Source organism: Lissotriton helveticus, chromosome 7, assembly GCF_964261635.1.
Source record: "Lissotriton helveticus chromosome 7, aLisHel1.1, whole genome shotgun sequence".
Classification (NCBI taxonomy): domain Eukaryota; kingdom Metazoa; phylum Chordata; class Amphibia; order Caudata; family Salamandridae; genus Lissotriton; species Lissotriton helveticus.
The window spans coordinates 1720043105-1720065696 of NC_136068.1; the positions used below are offsets into that span (position 1 = coordinate 1720043105).

Consider the following 22592-nt stretch of genomic DNA (forward strand, 5'->3'; position numbering starts at 1 on the left):
AAACTCCTTGTTTTGCCAAGGGGTGCAATCCCAAAAACTGTTTGAGTTGGTGGTACACAGCTTGGCATTTTCTGGGGCAATGCAAAATATGGACTGGACGGAATTTTAAGCTCCTAAGCAAAAGAAATCATGGGCCTCTTTCAGGGCCGGACTGGGAACCAAAACCGGCCTTGGGAAAGTGCTCGACCGGCCCCCAGGGGGCTGGGGTGCAGCCGAGCTGTTTGCCAGGGCTGGTTTTGGCAGATTTGTTAAAGACATTGTAGTGGGGAGCGCAAAAAGTTACGCTCCACTCCCGGATGCACAGTATAACAGGATATCATATCCTGACAATACGATATCCTGTTATACTGTGCATCCGGGAGTGGAGCATAACTTTTTGCGCTCCCCACTACAATGTATTTAACTAAGTGCATTAGGGCAAGCACTACCTAGATTGCACGTAAAAAGGACTAGGTGGATTGATTGATGGAATTTTCGAGAATTGGTGTGCAGACCACCTTCTTTGTATTAGATTTGTTAAAGAGGCTGATATTGCAGCTATGCCGCGAAAGAGGCCCTTACCAAAAATGGCCCCCCAGAGGCCCAAAACCGGCCCCACCCTGGCGGCCCACCGGGGAAATGCCCGGTGCACGCTATGGCCAGTCCGGCCCTGGCCTCTTTATGTTTTTAGAACCAAGAGATTTGCTTCTAGCCTTTCAAGTATCATGTGCCAAGTCCAGTGATTTCAAGATATTATCCTAGGGCCCTCCGAGAAGAAGTCCTCTCCAGTACTTTGTTGAACTGCTTGGCCTTTTTTAAGGGACCTGAAAGTTGAGTGATAGGAAAGGAGAGAGGAACTCCAAGCTAATGGTATATTACTGCTACACCTTTCCTCTGTAATAACAAAGATCTGTCCTTTTTAAATACAAAATACAAAACTCAGCGGCCTGACTCATCCTCGACCTCCCCAGACGAACCCTCATAACCTCACCTCAAGAAGCTACATTGGGTCCCGATACAGAAGAGATGCCAGTTCAAGATGCTGACTCACCCATACAAGGCCCTGCACGAAGAAGGACCAGCGTACATCAACAAACTCATGACCTGCCACCAACCGACCAGACCCCCTACAATCTGCCTCCCTCTTCCTTACACACACACCCGCTCAGATCTGCAGAGGAAACAGCCGAGGTCGCTCCTTCTCACGCCTGGCGGCCAAAGCTTGGAACAACCTTCTCCTGCACTTCAGGACCGCCCCATCGCTCCAGCAATTCAGGAAAGGAATCAAGACCTGGCTGTTCGAATGAAGAGATCACCACAGAGCAGCTAGCAACCGCAGCGCCTTGAGACCCTCACAGGTGACTTGTCGGGCTTTACAAATCACTGATTGACTGATCTTAAAAATGTTCCCTTAAAGACAGGCTGGCAAACCCAAAAACATTTCCAGACTGCTAACCAGGATTGGATCAAATATTTTGTTGAGGCCGAACAAACAAAATGGGGTACAGAAATGAAAACATAGAGAAGATGATAGACAGATCTCCTACATTGCATTATATAATAATTACAAGCGGGGGCCATAACGCAACAAATATCGTGAAGGGAATGAAACGTCACAGGAGAGACTGTCGAGAAATCAGGAAGCATAACGACTCCAAAAATGACCAAAGCTTTAGCCTCGAATAAGAAACCCATGGGTGATTGATGTGCCACAGGTCACTCACTGCATGAGCTATGTATGTTGAGGGACATATAGGTTACAACATATGATCTGTGATAATGAGGGATGTTCATTGTGGTCTGCGTTAATATAATAAAGTTGTAATTCGGTATTTTAAATAGTTCAAATGTTCTATGGTATGAATGTATCCAACATTATTAATATAACTTTGGAAAATCAAAATCTTTTTCCACGTATGGACAGCTCCTAAATCTTCCATATCACTTTTCCTGTGTACACATTACTCAGTTCGAGTGCTGTACAAAGTGTAACCTTCCACAGCTACTGTTTTCAATATTTAATTGACATGTTCAACAGATTGGACTTCAGTTCTGCAGCATTCATCAGATTGTGTAAAAATGTACAAAACCTGTCAATTTTGTGAATTTCTTGTTTTTTAATATAAAACAATGACGAGCGTAAAAACATGCAAAAATATTTTTGGTATAAAAATAGAGCAAATTAAAACATGGAGGTACTTTTTTTCACTGGCTGGCAATTTCACTGGCTGGCTTTCTCAAAAACATTTTAGCGGTTAATTGGACAAGAGGAAATATTTTTTTGAAAATGTTATTAAAAAGAAAACTTTCAATGGAATTGATGTTATGCACCTCTAAAATTCAGGATACTGACAAAGGCTGTCCATGTGTCAAAGGTGCATTGTTTTAATATCATGTACCCTAATTGTAAAATTATTTATAGAGGAACATGGGAAAAGTAGGTACTGGTAATCTTCATTACTCCAAGCCCTAGTCTTCCTGTCTCCATCACCGTCACTCTCACCACCCTCCAGGACAGTCCTAGGTCAGGGTTCTGTATTTTCACTTGGTATTAGAGTAGGAGGAGCTTCGACTGAACAAGAGATTTATGGGTAAGTGGCGTGGATAGAGAAGACATCTTTGTTTCTGCTAAAGTGACGGAAGAAAGGGTTAGTGGGATCAGGACCAGGGTAGGCTATGCCTTGGTGAGGAATTACCCCATAAAGAATATGATGATAAAGATGACCCAGACGATAGCCTTACCCATGTACCTCCACTTGGGCAAACTCTTACAACAGTGACATATTGCAGTGGCCCTGGTCTTGCGTGTTATGTTGATGTGACGGAATATAAGCTCCTCGGGCAGCAGTGGGATTGCGCCCCCATAGTCAGGTCTCTGTGTGTTGAGTGTTGCTTAGACTCTGGCCTCGTGTGGACTGTGCTGACAAGCTGTGTGGGGTTTATTTTACTCTCTTTGTTGTTGGACTCTTCTCCGGGGCTGACCACTGGGCTTGTTATTACCACCAAGTCCTAATCTTCTGACTTTGTTTCTATCTACAGGTGTCCATAGCAAGAAATTCGCCGTCAGCATCATCCCGGCCAATGGAGACATTCACCTGGGGGAGTCTGCATTCTTTCTCTGTAAAAGTAAGTGTCAGTTTTTCTCTCAGCGCCATCCCTGGATCCTTCACCGACTTTTCCGCCTTCTCCTCCACTCATTTCAATTCACACTTCTCTCCTTTCTATTCCTCAACATCTTATCTTGCCTTGAGTCCATGGTAATACGCTTCTATCTTAGATACAGATTCCATCCTTCGGAATCCTTGAATGGATGCAGGTGGTGACTATAAGGGGCAACACTATTCCCTTTTGTGGGCAAAGTGGAAGCACCGGTCACCTCCAGACAAGTAGCTCTCATCAACATGAAGATCACCATCAATTTATTTATTTATTTATTTTGTGTATTTATTGAGCGCAGTCCTGTCACCCAGAGGGCATCCTGGCGCTTGAACTAGAGCAGTGGCACTATTCACTTACACAGCAGTTTTAGGGAACAAGTGCGTTTTTAGCGCTTTCCTGAACGGAAGGTAGTCACTGTGGCTTCTCAAGGAGAGTGGCAGAGAATTCCAACATTTGGCCGCTGCCACACTGAACGAGCGGCCACCCATCCTGACTCTCTGAAACCGCGGGACCACCAGCAAATGCGCAGAAGAAGAACGTAAAAGTCACGGGGCAGCGTACCAAGCGAACATGTTCTGCAGCGGTATTTAATTTAAATAGTTGGAACCAGCACCAAGGTCACACATGCAACAAAGATTGAGGGGGTGAGGAGTAGGGCTATCTACACAAATAGAGGACCAAGTTATCTGTGGGCAGGGGCTGTATAATAATCATGTAACAACCTGAAAGTCCACCCCAGACGTTGCTGCACTCAGAGGCCAGAGTAAGGGACAAACTACATGGCAGGGACAGAAGGGACTTCGCTTTTTATAAACCCCTCCTTTTGTCGCCTTCTGTTGCCCCCGTTAGCTTCCCAGCTACGCAGGGGGAGCATGCGCTTCACCTGAGGCTTCGGGAGAGCTGCCATCCTTGCCTCACGCGTTCTCGCTTTCCCTCTTGTTCGTATTCCTCATGTTGCTACCCCACTCTTTCTGCCTCTCCTTTCACACAATGAACCCCCAATTGCCCACTTTCGCTGTCTGCGATCAATCACTCACCATCCCTTGTGTTGGTTCTTCATCCTTTCTGCTCCTCTGCTTAATTTTCACTTCTCTCTTTCTCGTTTGTGTTTAATTTTAATTTAATTTAAAAATGTATCATACAAAAAAATTCTTCCTTCTCCACATCCCTTCTCTCCTCTTTATATGTTAGCAATGTTTTACCATGCTCAGTTCTGCCTTTATTTGTAAATCTCATGGTGAGGTTTTCCCGGATCCTCGGCTCCACTTTCTTTTTTTGCCTTCTATCCACAATTTAGGTTGGCAATGTCCTACTTTCACCCCATCCCACTCTCGTTTGCTTTGGTAATTATCTTCCTTTACTCCTTTATTCTTATCACCTCTATTTGTTTTTACTTTTATTGGTCCCTTTTCTGATTTGTTTCTCGTCTTTGAAATAATGAACTTAGTAGGTATTCCATATGGGTTTTCTTTGTATTTGCTCTTTAACCTTTACTCTTCTCACCTCTGCCTAGTTTGTCTTGGTAGCTTTCCATTCTCTTCCCAATCCCTCTGCCTTCCTGTGTTGGCACTGCTCTTTTTCCATCCTTAGTGCCTCTGTTATCTTTGACTTTAATGGTCTTTCTTTGTCCTAGCTCCTTATTTTCTTTGTCTCCAATAGTCTTTCTGTGTCCTATACCTGCTCTTGTCTTTGTCTTTAGAGATGTTTCTATGCCCCATCATCTTTGTCTTTAATGATCTTTCTTTGTCCTACCCGTCTCTCGTCTTTGTGTTCGGTGGTCTTTGTCTTATCCCCTCTCTCTTCTTTGTTTTTAGTGATCTTTCTTTGCTCCATCTCCTCCTCCTTTGTGTTTACTGGTCTTCCTTTGCTTAAGTAACCTTTGTTCCTCTGCAGCTGCTGGAACTGGTGAAGCCACCTTCCAATGGTTCAAGCCGAACGGAGAACAAGTTGAGGAGGATGATGAGGATTATCGTCTGAAGCCTATTGATGAGAGTTCGGTTGGGATCAACATCACTGTGTCGCGAGCAGATCAGAGTGGCGTGGTCTGGTGCCGTGCTGAATCAGACGGCGAGAGTGAGAATGCCGAGCAGAGTATCCACATCCGCGTGATCCGTAAGAACACCCCTTGAAATTGAACCATGGCAAAACATCTCCTAGACACAGTTCATAGGGCCAGACTTGTCTATAGGGAAAACTCGATAAATCCCAGAAAAGCAGAGGACAGTGATACAGAGGGGCATATTACCAAGCAATAGCGATAATTATCGCTATTGCTTGGTTAGAGACAAAATTTTACCGCTGAGCTGCGGCGATTTTTATCGCAGATAAACCTTGGTATTACCAAGGTTTATCGTAAATGCGATAAAAAACGGCCGCAATGCATGAATATCGCTGAAAAGTCAGCGATATTCATGCATTACCGAGCTAATGCTCTTAGCCATGTTATCCACCTCCCATTGGATAACATGGCTAAGAACTGCTCAGGGCAGGTGTTAGCTTTTGGAGATATTCGCGCTTAGCGCGAATATCTCCAAAAGTTGGTAATAGGAGATAGCGATGTTAGCGACTGTTTCCAGTCGCTAACATCTTGGCACGCCCACTTTGCATATCATTAGTGATAAATATCACTGACATGCAAAGTCGGGCCCAAGATGGTCGCTATCTCCTACTAGCTGTCGCTAACTGGTGTTAGCGACAGCTAGGTAATAGGGAGATAATTTTATTTCCGCTTTCTTGGCTTTTAAAGCCAAATAAGCAGAGATAAACCCCCTTGATAATATGCCCCAGAGTTATTTAAATGTCAGTTGCACCTGCCATGTGAGTCATACAGAAGTGCCCACCTTTTCGGAAATTTCCAAATTTCCCTGGGATCCATATGATTGTGATCTACAGAGGTGTGATCATAATAAATTCCCTCTGTTGATTTTTTATGGTTTCTAGTTTTTGAGCTCTGGATTTTGTCTTCTGTTTAGTTTCATATTATTCTGTAATACTGCATGCCCATACCATACGCCTCTCTCGGCTGTGATCTTTATGGTTACTTTATTATATAGCCCTACAAAACTCTTGCCTTGCGAGAGGCTTCAGCAAAGTTTCTATAAACTATAAGTCAGGGAAAGGCCGTGTAGTAGAATGATATGATAGAGCACGTGGAGAAAGAGAGAGACAAAAAGGAGAACAATGAGAGAGAAAATAAAAAGAAACAACGGAGAGAGGAAATAGTGTCAAAGGGTGGGTGGCGATTGACAGCGGCATGCCTCAGAGGAAATTGACATGAGGGTGTTGATGTTATTGTATATCAGATTAAAGGCTTACACTGTAGAAGAGCCTCCTACTTCTGTACGTCGCCCTTGGCTCTATGTTCTGTTTGACCTGTAGCCTACCATACCACAGCTATACGCCTACCTCTGTCTATGCACCCCTCACCTGAAGTGTCTCCTCTGCTGACCCCACAGAGCGGCCCACCTTCACTTCGAATGAAAACACCTACAGAGAGATTGAGCAGGGCTATGAGGCTGAGATCCGCTGCAGTGTGACTGGGATCCCCATGCCCACCATCACCTGGATCCGCAACGGCAAGGACGTCGCACTGTTCAAGGATGGTGAGTGGTCCACGTAAAGCACTATGATGATCATTCTACCTGAAATGCTGTACAAAGGAATAAAGCACCATAGTAGGTCATTAGCAATAGAAAGTTGACATTAATCAGTTGCGGAGGTGATTGGCGATGAATGAGGCTGCACAGATGCATAATTTACATTGGCGACAGTGGTAGAAGTGGTGCACTGGTGTGTGACGTTGAAGGAGTGCAGTTCAGGCCTCCGAGGAAGTGGTGCATTGCATGGTAAGATCATTGAAATGTTGCATTACAGAATACAAAGGTTGGGTGTGTTACCTGGTGACATGGAAGGGGCTCTACAGAGGGACATGGGCTGGGTGCATTGTAGGGAGGTGTAAATGCATTGAAGGTGTGAATTGCAAAGTGACAAGGCAATGTCATGGAAGGAGTGCATTGTAAATGTAAATGTAGGAATTTGTAAAGCGCACAGCTACCTCCACCGGAGGTGTCCCGGCGCTGTCCGTATACCGCTTAGGAACCCTTCCTGGCTTTCCTGGGAAATGTCCACTCCTGGGCACCCCCCAGGTGCAGCCAGGCATCCCAGCGCTTTTGGGGCCGTTGTGGAGACTAAGCAAGCTATTGCCCAGAGTTGCAGCGTGGGACCCATGATCAGAACTGAGGCGAGAATATCCAGTCTGGGGAATTAATGAGCAGGAGACCCGCCGAGGCGGGAATCGAACCCTGGTCCCTGGCCTGCATCAAGGTCTGCCTGCTCTAACTATTGAGCCACACTTCTCCACGGGTGACATACAAAGCGTGCATTGTATTTTTGCATTTTGAGGTGTAAGGTTTAACGCGATTATGCGCCTTGCAGACTGACACGCAGGTTCTGCATTTCAAGGGCAATATTCACCTCCCACACCTCATACCTATCTCTTCATTGCTCTGTACTTCCTCACCATTCTCCTCGGTTTATACTGTTTACTTCACCCTTATGGAATGTCCTCACTTCTTCATTACTGCCTTTTGCTTTTTCGCCTGTAAGTAAAGCTGGCTGGGTTCTCTTGCTCTCTGCATCCACTATAGTTATTGCTGCCTGATTCATTGTGATGAAGATAAGTAAGGAGTTACTGATTCTTCAGTCAAGGTAAATGGACAAAATGTATTTTCTATTCACAAAATCCTCCTGCACCAGTTTTTAGATTTCATTGTCCTGTGTTTTCCAGGTCACTCTGTGACCATAATTCGGTGGAATTCCATCTGCCTGCTGTCTGACGCCCTAACATTTTGTTTTTTAATGCCCGTGTTGTTGGATTCTGTTTTAATTTAACCGCATGCGTGCGGGCGGAATTCCGCCCATACGCTGGGATTTACTCATTCCCATGTTTCATGACGAGCTGGGCTCGTCATGAGCGTGCGAGGAGGCTACCTCATGACGAGCCCAGCTCGTCATGAGCATCGAAGGGGTTAAGACCTAATGGCTATCCTCATGGCCATTGCACCGAGGTGGCTATGCACATGTTCGCACCCCCACTTTTGCAAGTGTGTGCTGTGCTACGAGGCGCTCGAGAGGCCTCAGGCTATTGCTGCCATTCTCTGGAAGATCCTGCAATCTGAAAACTAGTTCTCTCCTGATGTGTTCAGTTCCATAAACTTAAAACAAAATGGTAGCAGTAGTTTGAAATAATTGCTCTTTGTGTTTGTGCAAAGCTAAGGACAAAGGGCCAAATCTAATAATTTTTTTAAGCAGTTTGAAACTCTCAGGGGCATATTAACAAGAGGGGGAGATAAAATTATCGCCGCTTTAGCGTCCGTTTTTGGGCGAAAAGCGGCGATAATTTTATCGCAATATTAGCAAGGACACTCTAGCACGTGTTTTCGTGATTTAGCACCCGCTTTGCATCGCATTGTTAATGAGATGCAAAGTAGGCGTGCCTCAATAGACTACATGGGAAAATTTTTACAACAGTGCCCCGGCCGGCGTAGCGATTAAATCGTGCTAAATGGCCATTAACGCTGGATTTTAACGTCTGCTAAAATCCAGTGTTAGGCATACTTTGCATGGGAGGTGGAATGTGGGGTTACGACAACAGGGTCGTATCAGCAAGGTCATCGCTGTTTTGCAGCGATGTTGGGACATTTCCCTGCTATAGCTGGAATTTTCATCGCCAATGCGCTAAGCGTTATAAATACAGCCCTAGCTTGGCAATGAATTCCAGCGATAGCCGGCAGTAGGGAAACTCACGCTAGGCGCGGCCAGCGATAATTATCACTGCCGCTTGTTAATATGCCCCTCAATTCAAGTCAGGAGGTTTATGACATCTAAAAAGTTATTTTGTATGTACTAAACCCATTTTAGGAGTCAGGAAAGTTTTACCACCTCTAAACATGGGTTTTGAAATTGATATCGAATCACAATTTGGAAGAGGTGTGTTGAGGGAGTCCCTTCCAAATTGCAATTCAGTCAGGTAAGTATCATTGATTTGCCACCAGAATTCGTAGACATTTTGGGTCTTGGAGCAGCATGCCCTTGCTGGTCATGGGGGATTTAGCCCCTGTGAAGGGGAGTTTGTCCCAGTCATTCATTGGTGGATCTTTAGGTCTTTCCTGAACTTACAGTAGCTTGGTTGATCGAATGACGATGTATCTAGTTGGTTGCGGAATTACATTTTCAGCCTAAACTCTATTTTTAATTGAACCTCTGACCCTTGGCTGATTTCTACAATGTGCACACCCCTGTCTGGCTCCTACGATCTGTTGATAAACTATTTCCAGTCTGTGGTCTGAAAATACTATAAATTTCAACCTGTGGTCTGTTTTACACTATTGCCGGCCTATGACAGACTTAACACCTCCAGCCTGTGTTTTTGTAATGTTATATAATCATGCTTTGGCCTTCTTATACTCTACCCTATGGTTGTGGTCGTTTAAAATGTATCTTCAGCTCTTGTTGTATAATGCAACTCCAGCCTGTGGCCGTAGATGCTTAAGCAGTGTACGGTTTGCAATGCACCTATAGGCTGTATCCTGTTTATAAGGGATCAGCAGTATTACAGTATCTTAACATTATGGTTTATTGTAGTGCATCTCCCTGGAGTGGCTTGATTATACTTCATCGTTAAGGGCTGTTCATACTGTATTTGCATCGTGTGGCCCATTTCAGTTGACTCTTTAACCCATGGTCTGTTATATTGTATTTTCTGCCTGTGACCTGCTCACAGTGTACCTGTAGACAGTGGTTTGTTTATACTGTTACAGTGGCTAATTCATCGTTATCGTCCTTTATTAACGAGTGTCGCTGTCTCTTCTGCACCCATCTCTCGCAGCTCGAGTATCCGTCAAGAATGGGAACTTGCGGATTACTAAGGTGCAGACCTCTGACGCCGGGCTGTACAGCTGCAGAGCCAGCATAGAAACCAGGAATGAGGTGGAGCAGAAAACCTTCACCCTCTCAGTAAATGGTATGTCCGGCCCCTGCAATCCTGAATACTTTTACTTATTATTTAGGGGTGAGTGAAATTGAGTGAATGTTTTTTATATGTAATATCCATAATATTCGCAAGAAATATGGGTTTCACTTATATGACAAGCGGGTGGATGTCTGTACGAAAAAGGAAGGAGAAATATGCCCTGGCACACAAAAGGCATGCAAGATCCTGACAAACTAATGAACCAGTACCTGAAGAACTATAAGGGACAAAGAAACTGATAAGTCAGTATCTGAAGAATTATAAGGGACAGACACACTGATAGCTCAGTGTCTGGAACATTTTAACAGACAGAGAAACTGAAACTCCATTCCTAGAATAATTATAAGGGACAAACACACAGATTACCAGTGCCTGAAACATTATAAGGGTAGAGAGAAAATGATACTCCATTGTCTGAAGAGATATAAGAGATCCACAAAAAGATGAATAGTGCCTTTAAAATGATAAGAGAGACCAATATCTCCAGTGTCTGAAGAAGTATAAGAGACAGAGAAACTGATACTCCAATGATTGAAGAATTATAAGAGACAGAGAAACTGATACTCCAATGATTGAAGAATTATAAGAGACAGAGAAACTAATAATCCAGTGATTGAAGAGTTATAAGAGACAGAGAAACGGATACTCCAATGATTAAATAATTAGAAGAGGCAGAGTAACTGATACTCCAGTGTCTGAAGAATTATAAGAAACAGAGAAACCGACAATCCAGTGCCTGAAGAATTATAAGAGCCAGCAAAAAGATTAATCAGTATCTGAAACATTATACTGGAGAGAAAAACTGATACTCCAGTGTATGAAGAAATATAAGAGACCGACAAAAGATGAATAGTGTCTTTAGAAATATAAGAGAGACCAATACTCCAGTGTCTAAAGAATTACAAAGGACTGACAAACAGAAGAACAATTTCTTTAGAATTATAATGGATAGAGAGATTGATACTCCAGTGTTTGAAGAATTATAAGAGACACAGAAACTGATACTCCAAAATCTCTAAAATTATAAGGGACTGATAAACTGTATGAACCAGTGTCTGGAAAATTATAAGGGGTAGAGAGACTGATACTCGAGTGTCTTAAAAATGATAAGAGAAAGAGAAACTTGCGCTCCAGTGTCTGAAGAATTATAAGAGACACATAAACTGATACTCCAGTATCTAAAGAATTATAAGGGACCAACAAAAGGATTAACCAGTGTCTAAAGGACTATTAGGGGCAGAGCTAGAACTAGAAACTGCTGTTTCTGAAACATTATAAGGAATAGACAAACAGAGGAACCAGTGTCTGAAGAATTATAAGGATCAGAGAAATTGTAATGCAGTTTCTGCTGAATTATAAGTGCCAGATAAATAATTAGTGTAATGACTGCAGAATTACACAGGACTTAAACCCTCATAGACTGGGATCTTTAGTATTACCCATGGCAGAGAAAATGGTAAACCAAAGACCACTGAATTATATTGTACATAGAAACTGTTAGACTAGGCTTATACCAATTACACAAGGCAAGGAAACTGGAAAGACAGAGGTCTGCAGCACTACATGGGACAGGAAACCAGGGAACCCAGCTTCTGCTGTACAAGGTAGAGGTGTAACATACAACAATGTCTCACAAGGGTGTCGATTGGAGGTCAATTACAAATAGCACAATTACCTGCTGAGAAATAAATCAAGAAGGGAAGAAAACCAGGGAGACAAGATTCTTTGCAATATAAGTTGTATTGGTGAACTAACATATTTGACATATTAAACTTCATATGATCAAACATATGGAAAGGCTGCACTTCATTACATTGAATGACATGTAACCTGTTGGATACTGTGCACAAGTGCTTGTGAAGGATTGTGATGGCACGAGTCACACGTGATGTGGTATGTACAGTGATAGTGAAGGGCGCAACGAAGAACAACTGAGGTTCAAAATTGTACAGAGTAAGGATACCCAAACAATAAATGATAATGAATACAGAGGTCATGAAAGTGGGGTATCCTTGAGAGGGGCGCTGAGAATTCAGCTGCAAAGGTTGACGGCGTTTCGGCCTGTAGGGATGTTAGGCCATCATCAGGACCAGGTTACGATAATTTATGTGGCAGTGGCAGGGGGGCGCACTGTCAAAATTCCAGGAAGGGCAGGATCAAGGGCAATTAGAGGCTCTGCCAAGTGTATTCGACCTTTAATTGCCCTGGATCCTGCCCCACCTGGACTTTTGACAGTGCACCCCCCTGCCACTGTCATATAAATTTTCGTAACCTGGTCCTGATGATGACACAACAGGCTGAAACGCTGTCAACTTATACAGTGGAATTCTCGGCGCCCCTCTCATGGATTCCCCACTTTCATGACTTCTGTATTCATTATCATGTATTGTATGGCTATCCTTACTCTGTACAATTTTAAACCTCACTTGTTCTTCGTTGTGCCCTTCATCATCGCTGTACATAGCACATCACGTGTCACTCGCGCCATCACAATTCTTCACGAGCACTTGTGTACAGTATCCAACAGGTTACATGTCATTCAATGTAACGCAGTGCAACCTTTTCATATGTTTGATCATATGAAGTTTAATATGTCAAATATGTAAATTCACCAATACAACTTATATTGCAAAGAATCTTGTCTCTCTGGTTTTCTCCCCTTCTTGATTTATTTCTCAGCAAGTAATTGTGCTATTTGTAATTGACCTCCAATTGACACCCTTGTGAGGCACTGTTGTATGTTACAGATGTTTGCCCTACTCTCCTTAGGGTTTATGGGCTACCTCCTGTAGTCTGATACTGTGTACAAGGTAGAGGAGCAGTCGTTCTAGTGTCTTTAGAACAGCAGGGGACAGTGTATGGGACAGAGAAACCCATAAATACATGCAGAATTTCATACCACCAGGAAACTTTTAGAGTTTGGTCTTTGAATTTACACAAGGCTGTGAGATTAAAAAGTCTGGGGTCTGCAGAATAGAACATGGCTGAGAACGATTATGGTCAGCAATTAAGTGGGTGTCTTACATCTTCTGTTAAACTCACATAATCTCACCAAAACATGTACATAGAAAGTTGTATTTTTGATTGTCTATGTAATAATGATGTCTTGTATATGTCCTCAGTTCCCGCAAGAGCCCACTTCAAAACCAACTCAACAACAACCATGGGTGGAACCAACAGCACTGCATCCCTGATCTGCCTGGTTGCTGGACACCCCAAGCCCCAAATCACATGGAGCAGGTGAGCAAAGTTTCGTTTACTAAGGCATGAATTCACATCAGCTTCTGAACCATTCACTTCCCCAAAGTACTTAGGTCTGGCATTGTTCACTAAGCACGGCTTTCTAGCTGGGTTAACCCTTTCAGTGGCATTGCAAGGCTGCTATGGACCCAAATTCAAGCAAGTTACTTCACCAGCACCTTTCCACCCTTCCACCCTCATTCAATGCACCCCTCTGCCAACCATAAATGTGTTAGTTCTAGGTTTCATGATTGATACAGGTTCTGTTCATGTTTAAGCTCTTTAAGAACCGTTTGTGGGATGGTTGTGTTATAAATCACAATGTGTCATTCATATTGGGACTAACAGGAAAGGATTTAGAGATATTTCATTAGGGGATTCTGTTAATAGCATACCAGCATTGGCTTTGCCACCACTCCATGAGAGACCCAATGACATGCCCAGTGGAGGCTTTGCCAGTGAGTGTCTCCCAACTAACACCATGATATACAGATGGGGAGCTACTAGATGGGCAGACAGAAATTATGACTTCTTTTTTGAGAAGGATTATTCAAACTGGCCGTCTCTAAATCAGGGGATAAGTCTTATGGGCTTTGGTGCTTCATATAGAAAATCTGCACAAAGTAGAAACATATCTCATGTGACCATTAGGGAAAAAGGGCCTGTGAACAAACTAATCAGGAGGACATCTGTGTCATGTGTATTTTGTGACATGAAACCTATAATATTAGATACAGATCATAAGTAAAATTCCTAAAATATTTTGGAGAGGAAATGAAGGCTTTCCTGTTTGTTTCAGGGCTGGCAAACCTGTGAGCGCTGTCGATGGGAAGTATGCCTTTAATACAGATGCAAGTGAACTGCTGGTCCAGAATGTGGAGAAAGCTGATGAAGGAAACTACACCTGCACAGCGCGTAACAAATTACACCAGGACGTGGCCACCATCTCTCTTGAGGTTCTGGGTAAGAATGACCGTGCAAGAACTAGTGGAAAATAACTACATCTGCAGTCTTCCATGCCATCCTAAGAGGGGTTTGGATGCAACCCCATAGTCAACTCTGTGAATAGCTTTAATCTAGCAAACAACTTCAGCATTACAGCCTCCATATCTACCATGTCAATTTCCTCCATGCTTGTTCAGCATGAGATAGAGGTAACTTCTGTTTCATGAAGTCTGTTCTTCACCACGTGAGGTAACACTGATATTGAAGGGGCCACGAGGCAATTAATTCTGCACATCCCCACATGTTTTAACATATGTAGAAGTGATCCACTGAAGTGGTCCCCAATAACATGAGGTAGCTTGGATATAGTGGGTCTCATTGTCTTTAGAATCTGTCCCACAGCATGGCTGAATACAGAGAGTTTTGTTTCATTACCCACTAAGATAGCCTGCATGACAAGGTATAATCGAGACAGAGAGCTCCCCTGGTTTGTTGACTGCGCTTCACCTTCCTGTGTGATCTGCTGATAGAAGTATCTCATAGTCCAAGTGGGGTCTGCACCATACCATGGTGGAGTATTGGGAATACAGAATGTTGTGATAGTTTATTGACTCTAGGGGTTATTTAAAGTCTGTTGGATGTGGGACACCTGTCGAAAATGAGTATGTGTGGGTATACAGTCTAAATAAGGCAGACAAGACACATGCCAAATCTTGGAGCATTTACCTCACCCGCCAAGCTTTATAGAACTCCTTTTGTCTCTCTCCTCATACTGTAATATAGAATTACAAGGACACCACTGTTTATTGACTGCCCTGCCCATTATTCATGGCATAACCGAGGATATGTCTGCAGCAATCCACCTGCGAATCCATGAGTAAGGGAAGGCTAGTCCATATGGTTGTCTGATATAATACCGATGACAAAAATATTGTGTGAACAGAATATTGAGTCAAAAATATTGAGGACTAAAATATCAATAAGGTAAGTGCAAAAAGGGACATATAGATTTACTGTTCTTCACTCCACACCTGTGTACCTTGAAGATACATAAATCGTCTAGATACATATATGTGGAGTTAAGTATAGTAAAACTATTTTTACTCATAGAAATTTCCCTTCAAAATATTGTTGTCCTCGATACACCTTTCACACAATATTTCGACCATGCAATATTTTTGACTCAATATTTTGTCTAAACACCATCCATATAGAGCACCAGCATGAGGAAGATACATTTATCACATGACCATTCGGAAGAAGGACACCTTTGATGCACCCTGACTCAGGCCACATTTAATGTTTGGGGGGAACCAATATCATACAACTTGTGGAGAAAACTCTGAATGTAGAGTACAATCCACCGCTAAATTTCCACCACCATATGAATATTTTTGAGGAGGAAATTGAGCCGGTGGGTTCTGCCTGAAATTTAGCATTTCCTCCAGTAGCTGGAGGATTTTCAGTTACCTACAGGCTCGAAATGAGTTCACTTGCCAGATAACATATATAGGGACACAAAGAAGGAATGGTCAATTTACTTCACCCCTCCTCACATGGTGTAATATAGTGAGATAAGACACAGACCCTCCTTCTTGGCTGACTTTGTCCTGTACCTAGAGTAACATAGAGAAGGAAGGGTAACCTTGTTTATTGACTGTACCCCTCCTCACATGGCGTAACATAGTGAGAGAAGTCCCTCCTTGCTGGTTGAATATTTCATTTATCACATTGGGTTTGCCCCTCACTCCATGCTCTACCACAGAAGCAGAAGAGCATTATAGTCTATCAGGTTTATTCCTCTAACCTTGCCTGTGACACAGAAGGAAAATAACTTTCTGTCAACAGTCTTTCCTGCCCACCAGGTGGAACCACACTGACAGTGAGAAGGAAGGGACTGCTACATGGGGCACATAGCATTACATATAGACCAGAAGGATTTAGGGTTTAATAATTCTATCCCCTTAAACTCATTGAGTTTATCCCCTTATCAGCAAGAGTTCTCCATACACCAGTAGGTAGAGCCCCTTGCATTTGCCAGGGATTTGAAAAGTGAGCCGAACCTCCTTAACTCTATTATCTGTCTCCACAGAACTCCAGCGGAGTGTCCAGCCCAAGGGTGTTGGCGCAGGTGGCATTGTGGGCATCGTGATGGTCATCTTCCTTGTGGTGCTGCTGGTGGTTGACGTCTCCTGCTACTACACCAATAACTGTGGTGTCCTGATGTGCCTTGCAGTGAACTTTTTGGGGAAGCACCCTCATGGAGGCAAAGGACATATCCTGGAAGACAGGTAGGGCAACCGGTAGCACATTGAGAAGGTAAAGCTGTACATAGTTGATTAATGGTAGTTCTCGAGGATAAGTACTAAATGTGTGATTCCCACTTAGTTATTGTTACACCGAGTTATTGTTACACCAATGAACTTCTTATCAAGTGGCGTGCTGGTGTCATTAGCCCTAGTGATGCACATGAGACATGGCCATTTCTATGCTAGAGCAAGTCACCTCATCCTTTCATCCTTCTGAGGTTGAACAATGAAGAACCATAGAGTTCAGATAATAATATTAACATAAGCTATTCCAGTAGCCTGAAGGCTGCTACCCTATGACATTAAGTACTGTGTATATTTATTTATACATCTACTAAAATGAACCCAGACCCCGAAGGGCAGCAGAGTGCTGTATGTTTAAAAATAACTGCAGGGAGACTAACCAACTGGTTTATGATGGGACAGGAAAAATAAGTGACAATTATCATTCTGTACATAAGCTGGCCAAATACACATGATTAGAAGACCACAGCCGTTTTTAATGTTCACATCATTAATACACTGTCAAAGGATAAATGACACCAACAGTTATAATTACAATTATTATAACAGCAGGAGGAGTGAAGTTTCCTAGAAATCATACCCTGCTTATTAAATGCTAAAACGGTACAAAAGGGGGTGGTGATGGACGGAGCATCCGAACCAATCAAACACTCACACCCAGTCTAAAGATCTGGGTTTGATCCATCACCGTTCTTTAGCCCACTTTGCCACCCCAGTTCAGACATGGCTATATGCAAATCAGTCTGACCCTGTGCCTCATGGGAACAGTCCAGCCCGAACTGCCCAGCCATGCCTTCCCTGGACCGGAAACAAGCTTCTGAGGACCGGTTTCTGGCATTCCAGCCGTCTTCAGCCTGGCTTGCTTGAATCCAGTGGCAAAGTGAGCAAGGGACTCACGTCTGAGCATACCCTGCCACACCCATTACATGCTAAAAGGCTGCTACAACCTCAGCCCCAAAGGGCAGAGGGAGTGTTAGCCTAAATGTAATACTATTTAACTTCTGCATAAGCGGCTCTGTTAACATGAAGAATAGTTCTCCGTCAGGCGGGGTCACTTTAACTACTTTCCACCAGGTGACAAAATGTTACCACCCTCTCCGACCTCCTATGAGACCCCAGTTAGCTGGGCAGCCACTACCCCCACTGATCATTCCCTGTGTCCCTGGTCCCCCCTTTGGGCCATTTCACCCTCCCTGAATCTAATCCTTTCAAAGCACAGCAAACACTCACTTGCTCTTTCAAAGAATTACTAGGAATCTACATACAGCTGTTCTCTTCAAAACAAATCCTGCACCAAAAACCCACTGGGAAAAGGACAAGGCAGAACACTTTCCTGAGGCACCCTAATGTGACCACTAGTCTGTGCATGTTCAAGATGACATCCGCTGGCTGGGAATCCAGCAGTAGTGTGCTGATCTGCCTGGAGAACTGGCCTACTGTTTCGCCTTTGGCCAGCACCCAGCTCATTGTACCTCATACGCCTTTAGACCACCTGGAAACAACCTTCGTAGACTCAGAATGGGTCTTCGGGCCAACTCCACTCATATTACAGCTTGCACAGAAACCTCCCTTGTCCATTCAGACCTTAGAAATGTTATGCATGTGTGTATGCTGTAATTCCCAATCAATCATACACAGAGTATGGATGTCCCCACCCCAGCAAATGGGACCATTGTATTGACAATAGGTATCTTATCCTTGTAGAGGCAGTTCATAATTTTGAGGTGGAGTCTCACACCAACACCTCTGGTTCTTCATGAAGTGGCCTAAGGCTGCTACCACTTCCAAGGCTGTCCTCTTCCACCCCTCACTTGTTCTGCACAGTCTTCATGACAATCTTCATGATACTGTTAGACTGCCAAATGGACAGGGAGCATTCACTTTCATAAATAATGCAGACCGGCTAAACCGCCCCTAACATCCATTTTATGGGTGGAAATACTTTCCCATCCCACTGGGAGGCCATAACAAGGTAAATACAATCTTACATAAATCTCTGTAATAAAGTGTGATATTACCAGAGCCTCTTTCTGCAAACACTCATCATCGTGTGATATTTTGCCCTTCTCCATGGCCTTTGCTATAATTAGGCTGGAAGCATGCCAGCTGCCCATGATTTTGCTTTCTGCTTTGTAAATGTCCCTTTCCAGAATGTGATGCTGCATATTTGCTTAAATACTCGTGTCAACCCATGTATTCACTGCCTCATTCTCTCCTGGTGGCTCTGGAATAAGGTATTTAATTGCTAAATCATCTAGTGTGGATGCCCAAACGTCTGGATGTCTTATTAGAAGGATTCATATCTTCATCCCCATCTGGTGTCAGCCTTCAGAAAGGGTAAACCTAGGCCTGGGCGGAATTTCAATTCCGCCAGAGAAATAAAAATAATTTCAGTAATTCTACCTCACTCTTTGACGCAGAGTTACCAATAACAATGCAATTATGCCCACGAGGACACATATAGCAAGTGACTGCTCGCCCTCATTATTCGTGTTCTGTTGCAATTCGTGCTATGCTTAACACAAAATACATCCTTGCGTCCATTTTGGAAACAAGTGTGCATTTTGAAATAGAAAATAGCGCTAAATGCTGGAAGTATGTTGGGAGAAAAACCTACGCCAAGTGTGCGCTTTTAGAGAGCGCAAGCAGCTGCTATTCACATTCTGTTGCATTTAGTACTATTTATTAGTACAAAATGCATCCTCGTATCCATTGTGGACATAATGGGTAATTTAAAAAAAAAGAAAATAGTAATAAATGCAGAATTACGCGAGTAATTCTGAGTAACCTCATCGAGGTTTTGGGTAATTCCGCATAACACAAAATTACGCTGACCCCCTAGGCAAAACTAGATTAAAAAAAAATAGAGTGATTCACATGTATGCTTCTCTTTTCTTATAGGAAAAAGAATGAAAAGCCAGCTAGATGCGCGGTGGTCAATGTCTCTGGCATCGAAGCCTGATATCTCCTTTGGAGTTTAAAAGAACCATCAGCCTCCTGCCTTAAGAAGGACAGGTGTTATTCAGAGACTCAAGTTGTGCTTCTTGGACTAAAGTGCCTACATCGGTCTTTGTTTCTTCACTGCTGCCTAGGAATCTGCAACTTCAAAGTGACAAGATGACCTTAGACTGCATGCCATGCCAGCACCTGGATACCCTCACGGGTGACAAGTAACACTCTACACATCTACTGATTGATTGATTGATTGATGCCACTGACGCTGACCTTCATGTGTCCATGACCATTGCCAAAGATGTCAGCAATACTCTGCACAAGCCTGTTAGCTATCTGAGCCTCGTCTGCTTTTTACAATTGAAGTTGGAAGTCTTATATACAAGGAGCCTGCCATTGTTGTCAGCCATGTTTATATTCAATGCAAGTCTACCCTAATCTGCGCAAAACAACAGGACCACTTGCTGTTATAGATGGCAAGGCTGTATGCAAGTCTTCCGGCCATCGGAGTCTGCAATATTCTATACAAGGTAGTCATCCTGTATATATGGGCCATTATCACTGCAGTCCACAATATGGTATACAAAGCCTGTGGCATCAGTGCCAGCCTGTCTATGTACAAAGGCCTACTCAAAGAAGCCTTCAATATGATGTACAAGGTGTCTGGACATCTGTGTCATCCATTTTCTATACAAGAGTCCTAACCATTGACGCTTGAGATACAGCATTCAAGAGTGTCAGCCTTTAGCATGAACCTCACTCTGGACAAGGTCCTGGCTATCAGAGTCACCCATCTTCTAGTTAAGGCCATTGTCCACTGGACAAGCCACAGGACGGCTAGTCCTACAATATTCCACAAAAACCACAGATGAGAAGACGTTTATCTCCCAGTTCACTCTGGCTTCATTCAGCTTGGTGGCTGGAAGAGAGAGGAATTGAGAATTATTTTTAAATATTTACTAACCATTATATATTTCCTTAATACTGTACATGCTAAATAAAAGCATACATGTGCGCTGTATTTGGCCTCCTTATCCCCTTTCCAGGTTTGGAGACCAGGTTGCAAACATATCTTAGACAACCCACAGGACACGTGTTCCAATGAAACCTAGAACTGAAGTGAATTCAGTCTTTACATGAAGCTTAGACCCACAAGGGACAATTAGGGGGAGGGTTAATCATAGTTACAGACGAGGATCAAAACTGGGACAACCTATTATCTATTGTGTAATTTGCTTGGAAAAGTGACTATATTTCAATCCCTTCCTCTTGTCTTGAGTTCAACATTGACGAACAGGCTAATGTGTCTAATTCTTTTGTCTATTATTGTCAAATCCCTACAAATATCCCTAAATATTTGGCCACTTCTATGAACTATTTAATAGCATGCATGGGCTGCTGTACTTTGGCATTGTTTAGTTATTAACACAGATTTTCTGGTTAATGTATGTACGTATTTTACTTACTGTTTTCTAATCTCTATAAATATCCCCTTGGGTCTGGTCTCATTTCTAAATCTATCAAAGAACAAAACATAACCCTGGCACAATGCAATTTTTCTAAACAGCACAATCATAATATGGCCATAGGTATAGAATGATATAGCACTTTTAACGTAAACATGTCCACTCAGAAACAAACTTCTCCATGGTTGCTCCTGCTTTAGCCTAGGCGCTGGGTAACCATAGTGGACCCGAGGCCTACTCTTACTGTTGGGTCTTCCACTACAAGGCCTGTCCTATAACACATCCATTCCAGAGGTCTGATCAGGAATCACTTTCTCAGAAAACCCACATGCCCAGAGTTCATTTCTGCCCACATCACCCTCTGGGACCCCTTCCCTTCACTTCATCCAAACTTTTCATGTTTTACTCTAAAAAAGCCCACTCTTCCTGGCATTATACAACCCACATTGTATTGTAAATAGTTCCAGCATTATTTTCAATCTTTTTTCATGTTATTGTGCTGTTAAAATTAATTCACCTACAACAGAGATGTGTGAGTACGTTTAGGGACAGGTTTGGATTCAGCCAGCCCAACTCGCCTGCTTCTTCTTATTCATTTGATAAAGCTATATAAATATTTTATATTAATTTTTGTTATATTTCCGTCAACTAAACGTTTGATTTGTGAGTTCAGAGGTGGTAAAGTGCTTTCCTTTCCTTCCTAAGAGGTTTGAGCACATTCAGTACTGAGGCCTGTTTAGGTCTCAGTACGGTACAAGGAAACAGGAATTATTGGACCATATAACCTTTTCTGTTCAATTGCATACTGAATATAAAACGAAAACACCAGTTCTTTGGTTATGAGATTTCATGTATATAGATGTTTTTTCTGTGAATTGTTTAATGTGTAAGCTAATTTTATAAAATGTAAAACAAAAAATAAACATCATTTTGATACTGAATTATTTGCAGTTTTTTAATTACAAGGATGAGAAGACAGTCTGCTAGAATTGTTTTAGGAAGAAACATGATAATATTCTCAAAGAAGTCTTGAGTTAATATCAGGAAGATATAAAAACAGGCGGGTTGGAAATTAATTATCCAATGACAAAACACGTGTTTTGAAGAAGTTTCACATCAAGGATAGAATAGTTGTGTTTTGTGAATAAAGACTCTTCATACAAAACAACAACTCTTTTGTGGTGGAGTGCTCGGAAATTAATTTCTTTTGTATGGACTTTGTCCTCTTTGAAGAAAATATTGTGGCTTTCTTCACCCTGGAGCACCAACATTCTGTTTTTATAGTATAATAAAATGTACTGTACTGCTTTGTTTATTGTTATTACTTAGTTTGTGTGCACAGCTTCTACCCAGCAACCAAACTAATTTTACCTATAAAATAAAATATGCCTCAAACATAGCCTATCTGTCACATCTAAAGAGTGCAAATAATGAATTTTCCCCACTTGTTTTTGTGTAAATATAGCAAAAGATAGAATGAGTTTGGGC

General features: G+C 42.7%; 1 protein-coding gene across 1 annotated transcript in view; it reads left to right on the forward strand.

Annotated features, from left to right (window-relative positions):
- The window catches only part of LOC144770698 (neural cell adhesion molecule 1-like), a 34716-nt gene extending 12671 nt beyond the window's left edge, over window positions 1–22045 (forward strand). The window contains exons 2-9 of the mRNA XM_078655428.1: window positions 3019–3105; window positions 5032–5250; window positions 6594–6740; window positions 10025–10159; window positions 13291–13408; window positions 14208–14371; window positions 16446–16644; window positions 19588–22045. Of these exons, the coding sequence (XP_078511554.1) occupies window positions 3019–3105; window positions 5032–5250; window positions 6594–6740; window positions 10025–10159; window positions 13291–13408; window positions 14208–14371; window positions 16446–16644; window positions 19588–19648 (1130 nt within the window). The 3' untranslated portion in view covers window positions 19649–22045. The remainder of the gene's footprint in view (window positions 1–3018; window positions 3106–5031; window positions 5251–6593; window positions 6741–10024; window positions 10160–13290; window positions 13409–14207; window positions 14372–16445; window positions 16645–19587) is intronic.
- The last annotated feature ends 547 nt before the right edge of the window (window positions 22046–22592 follow it).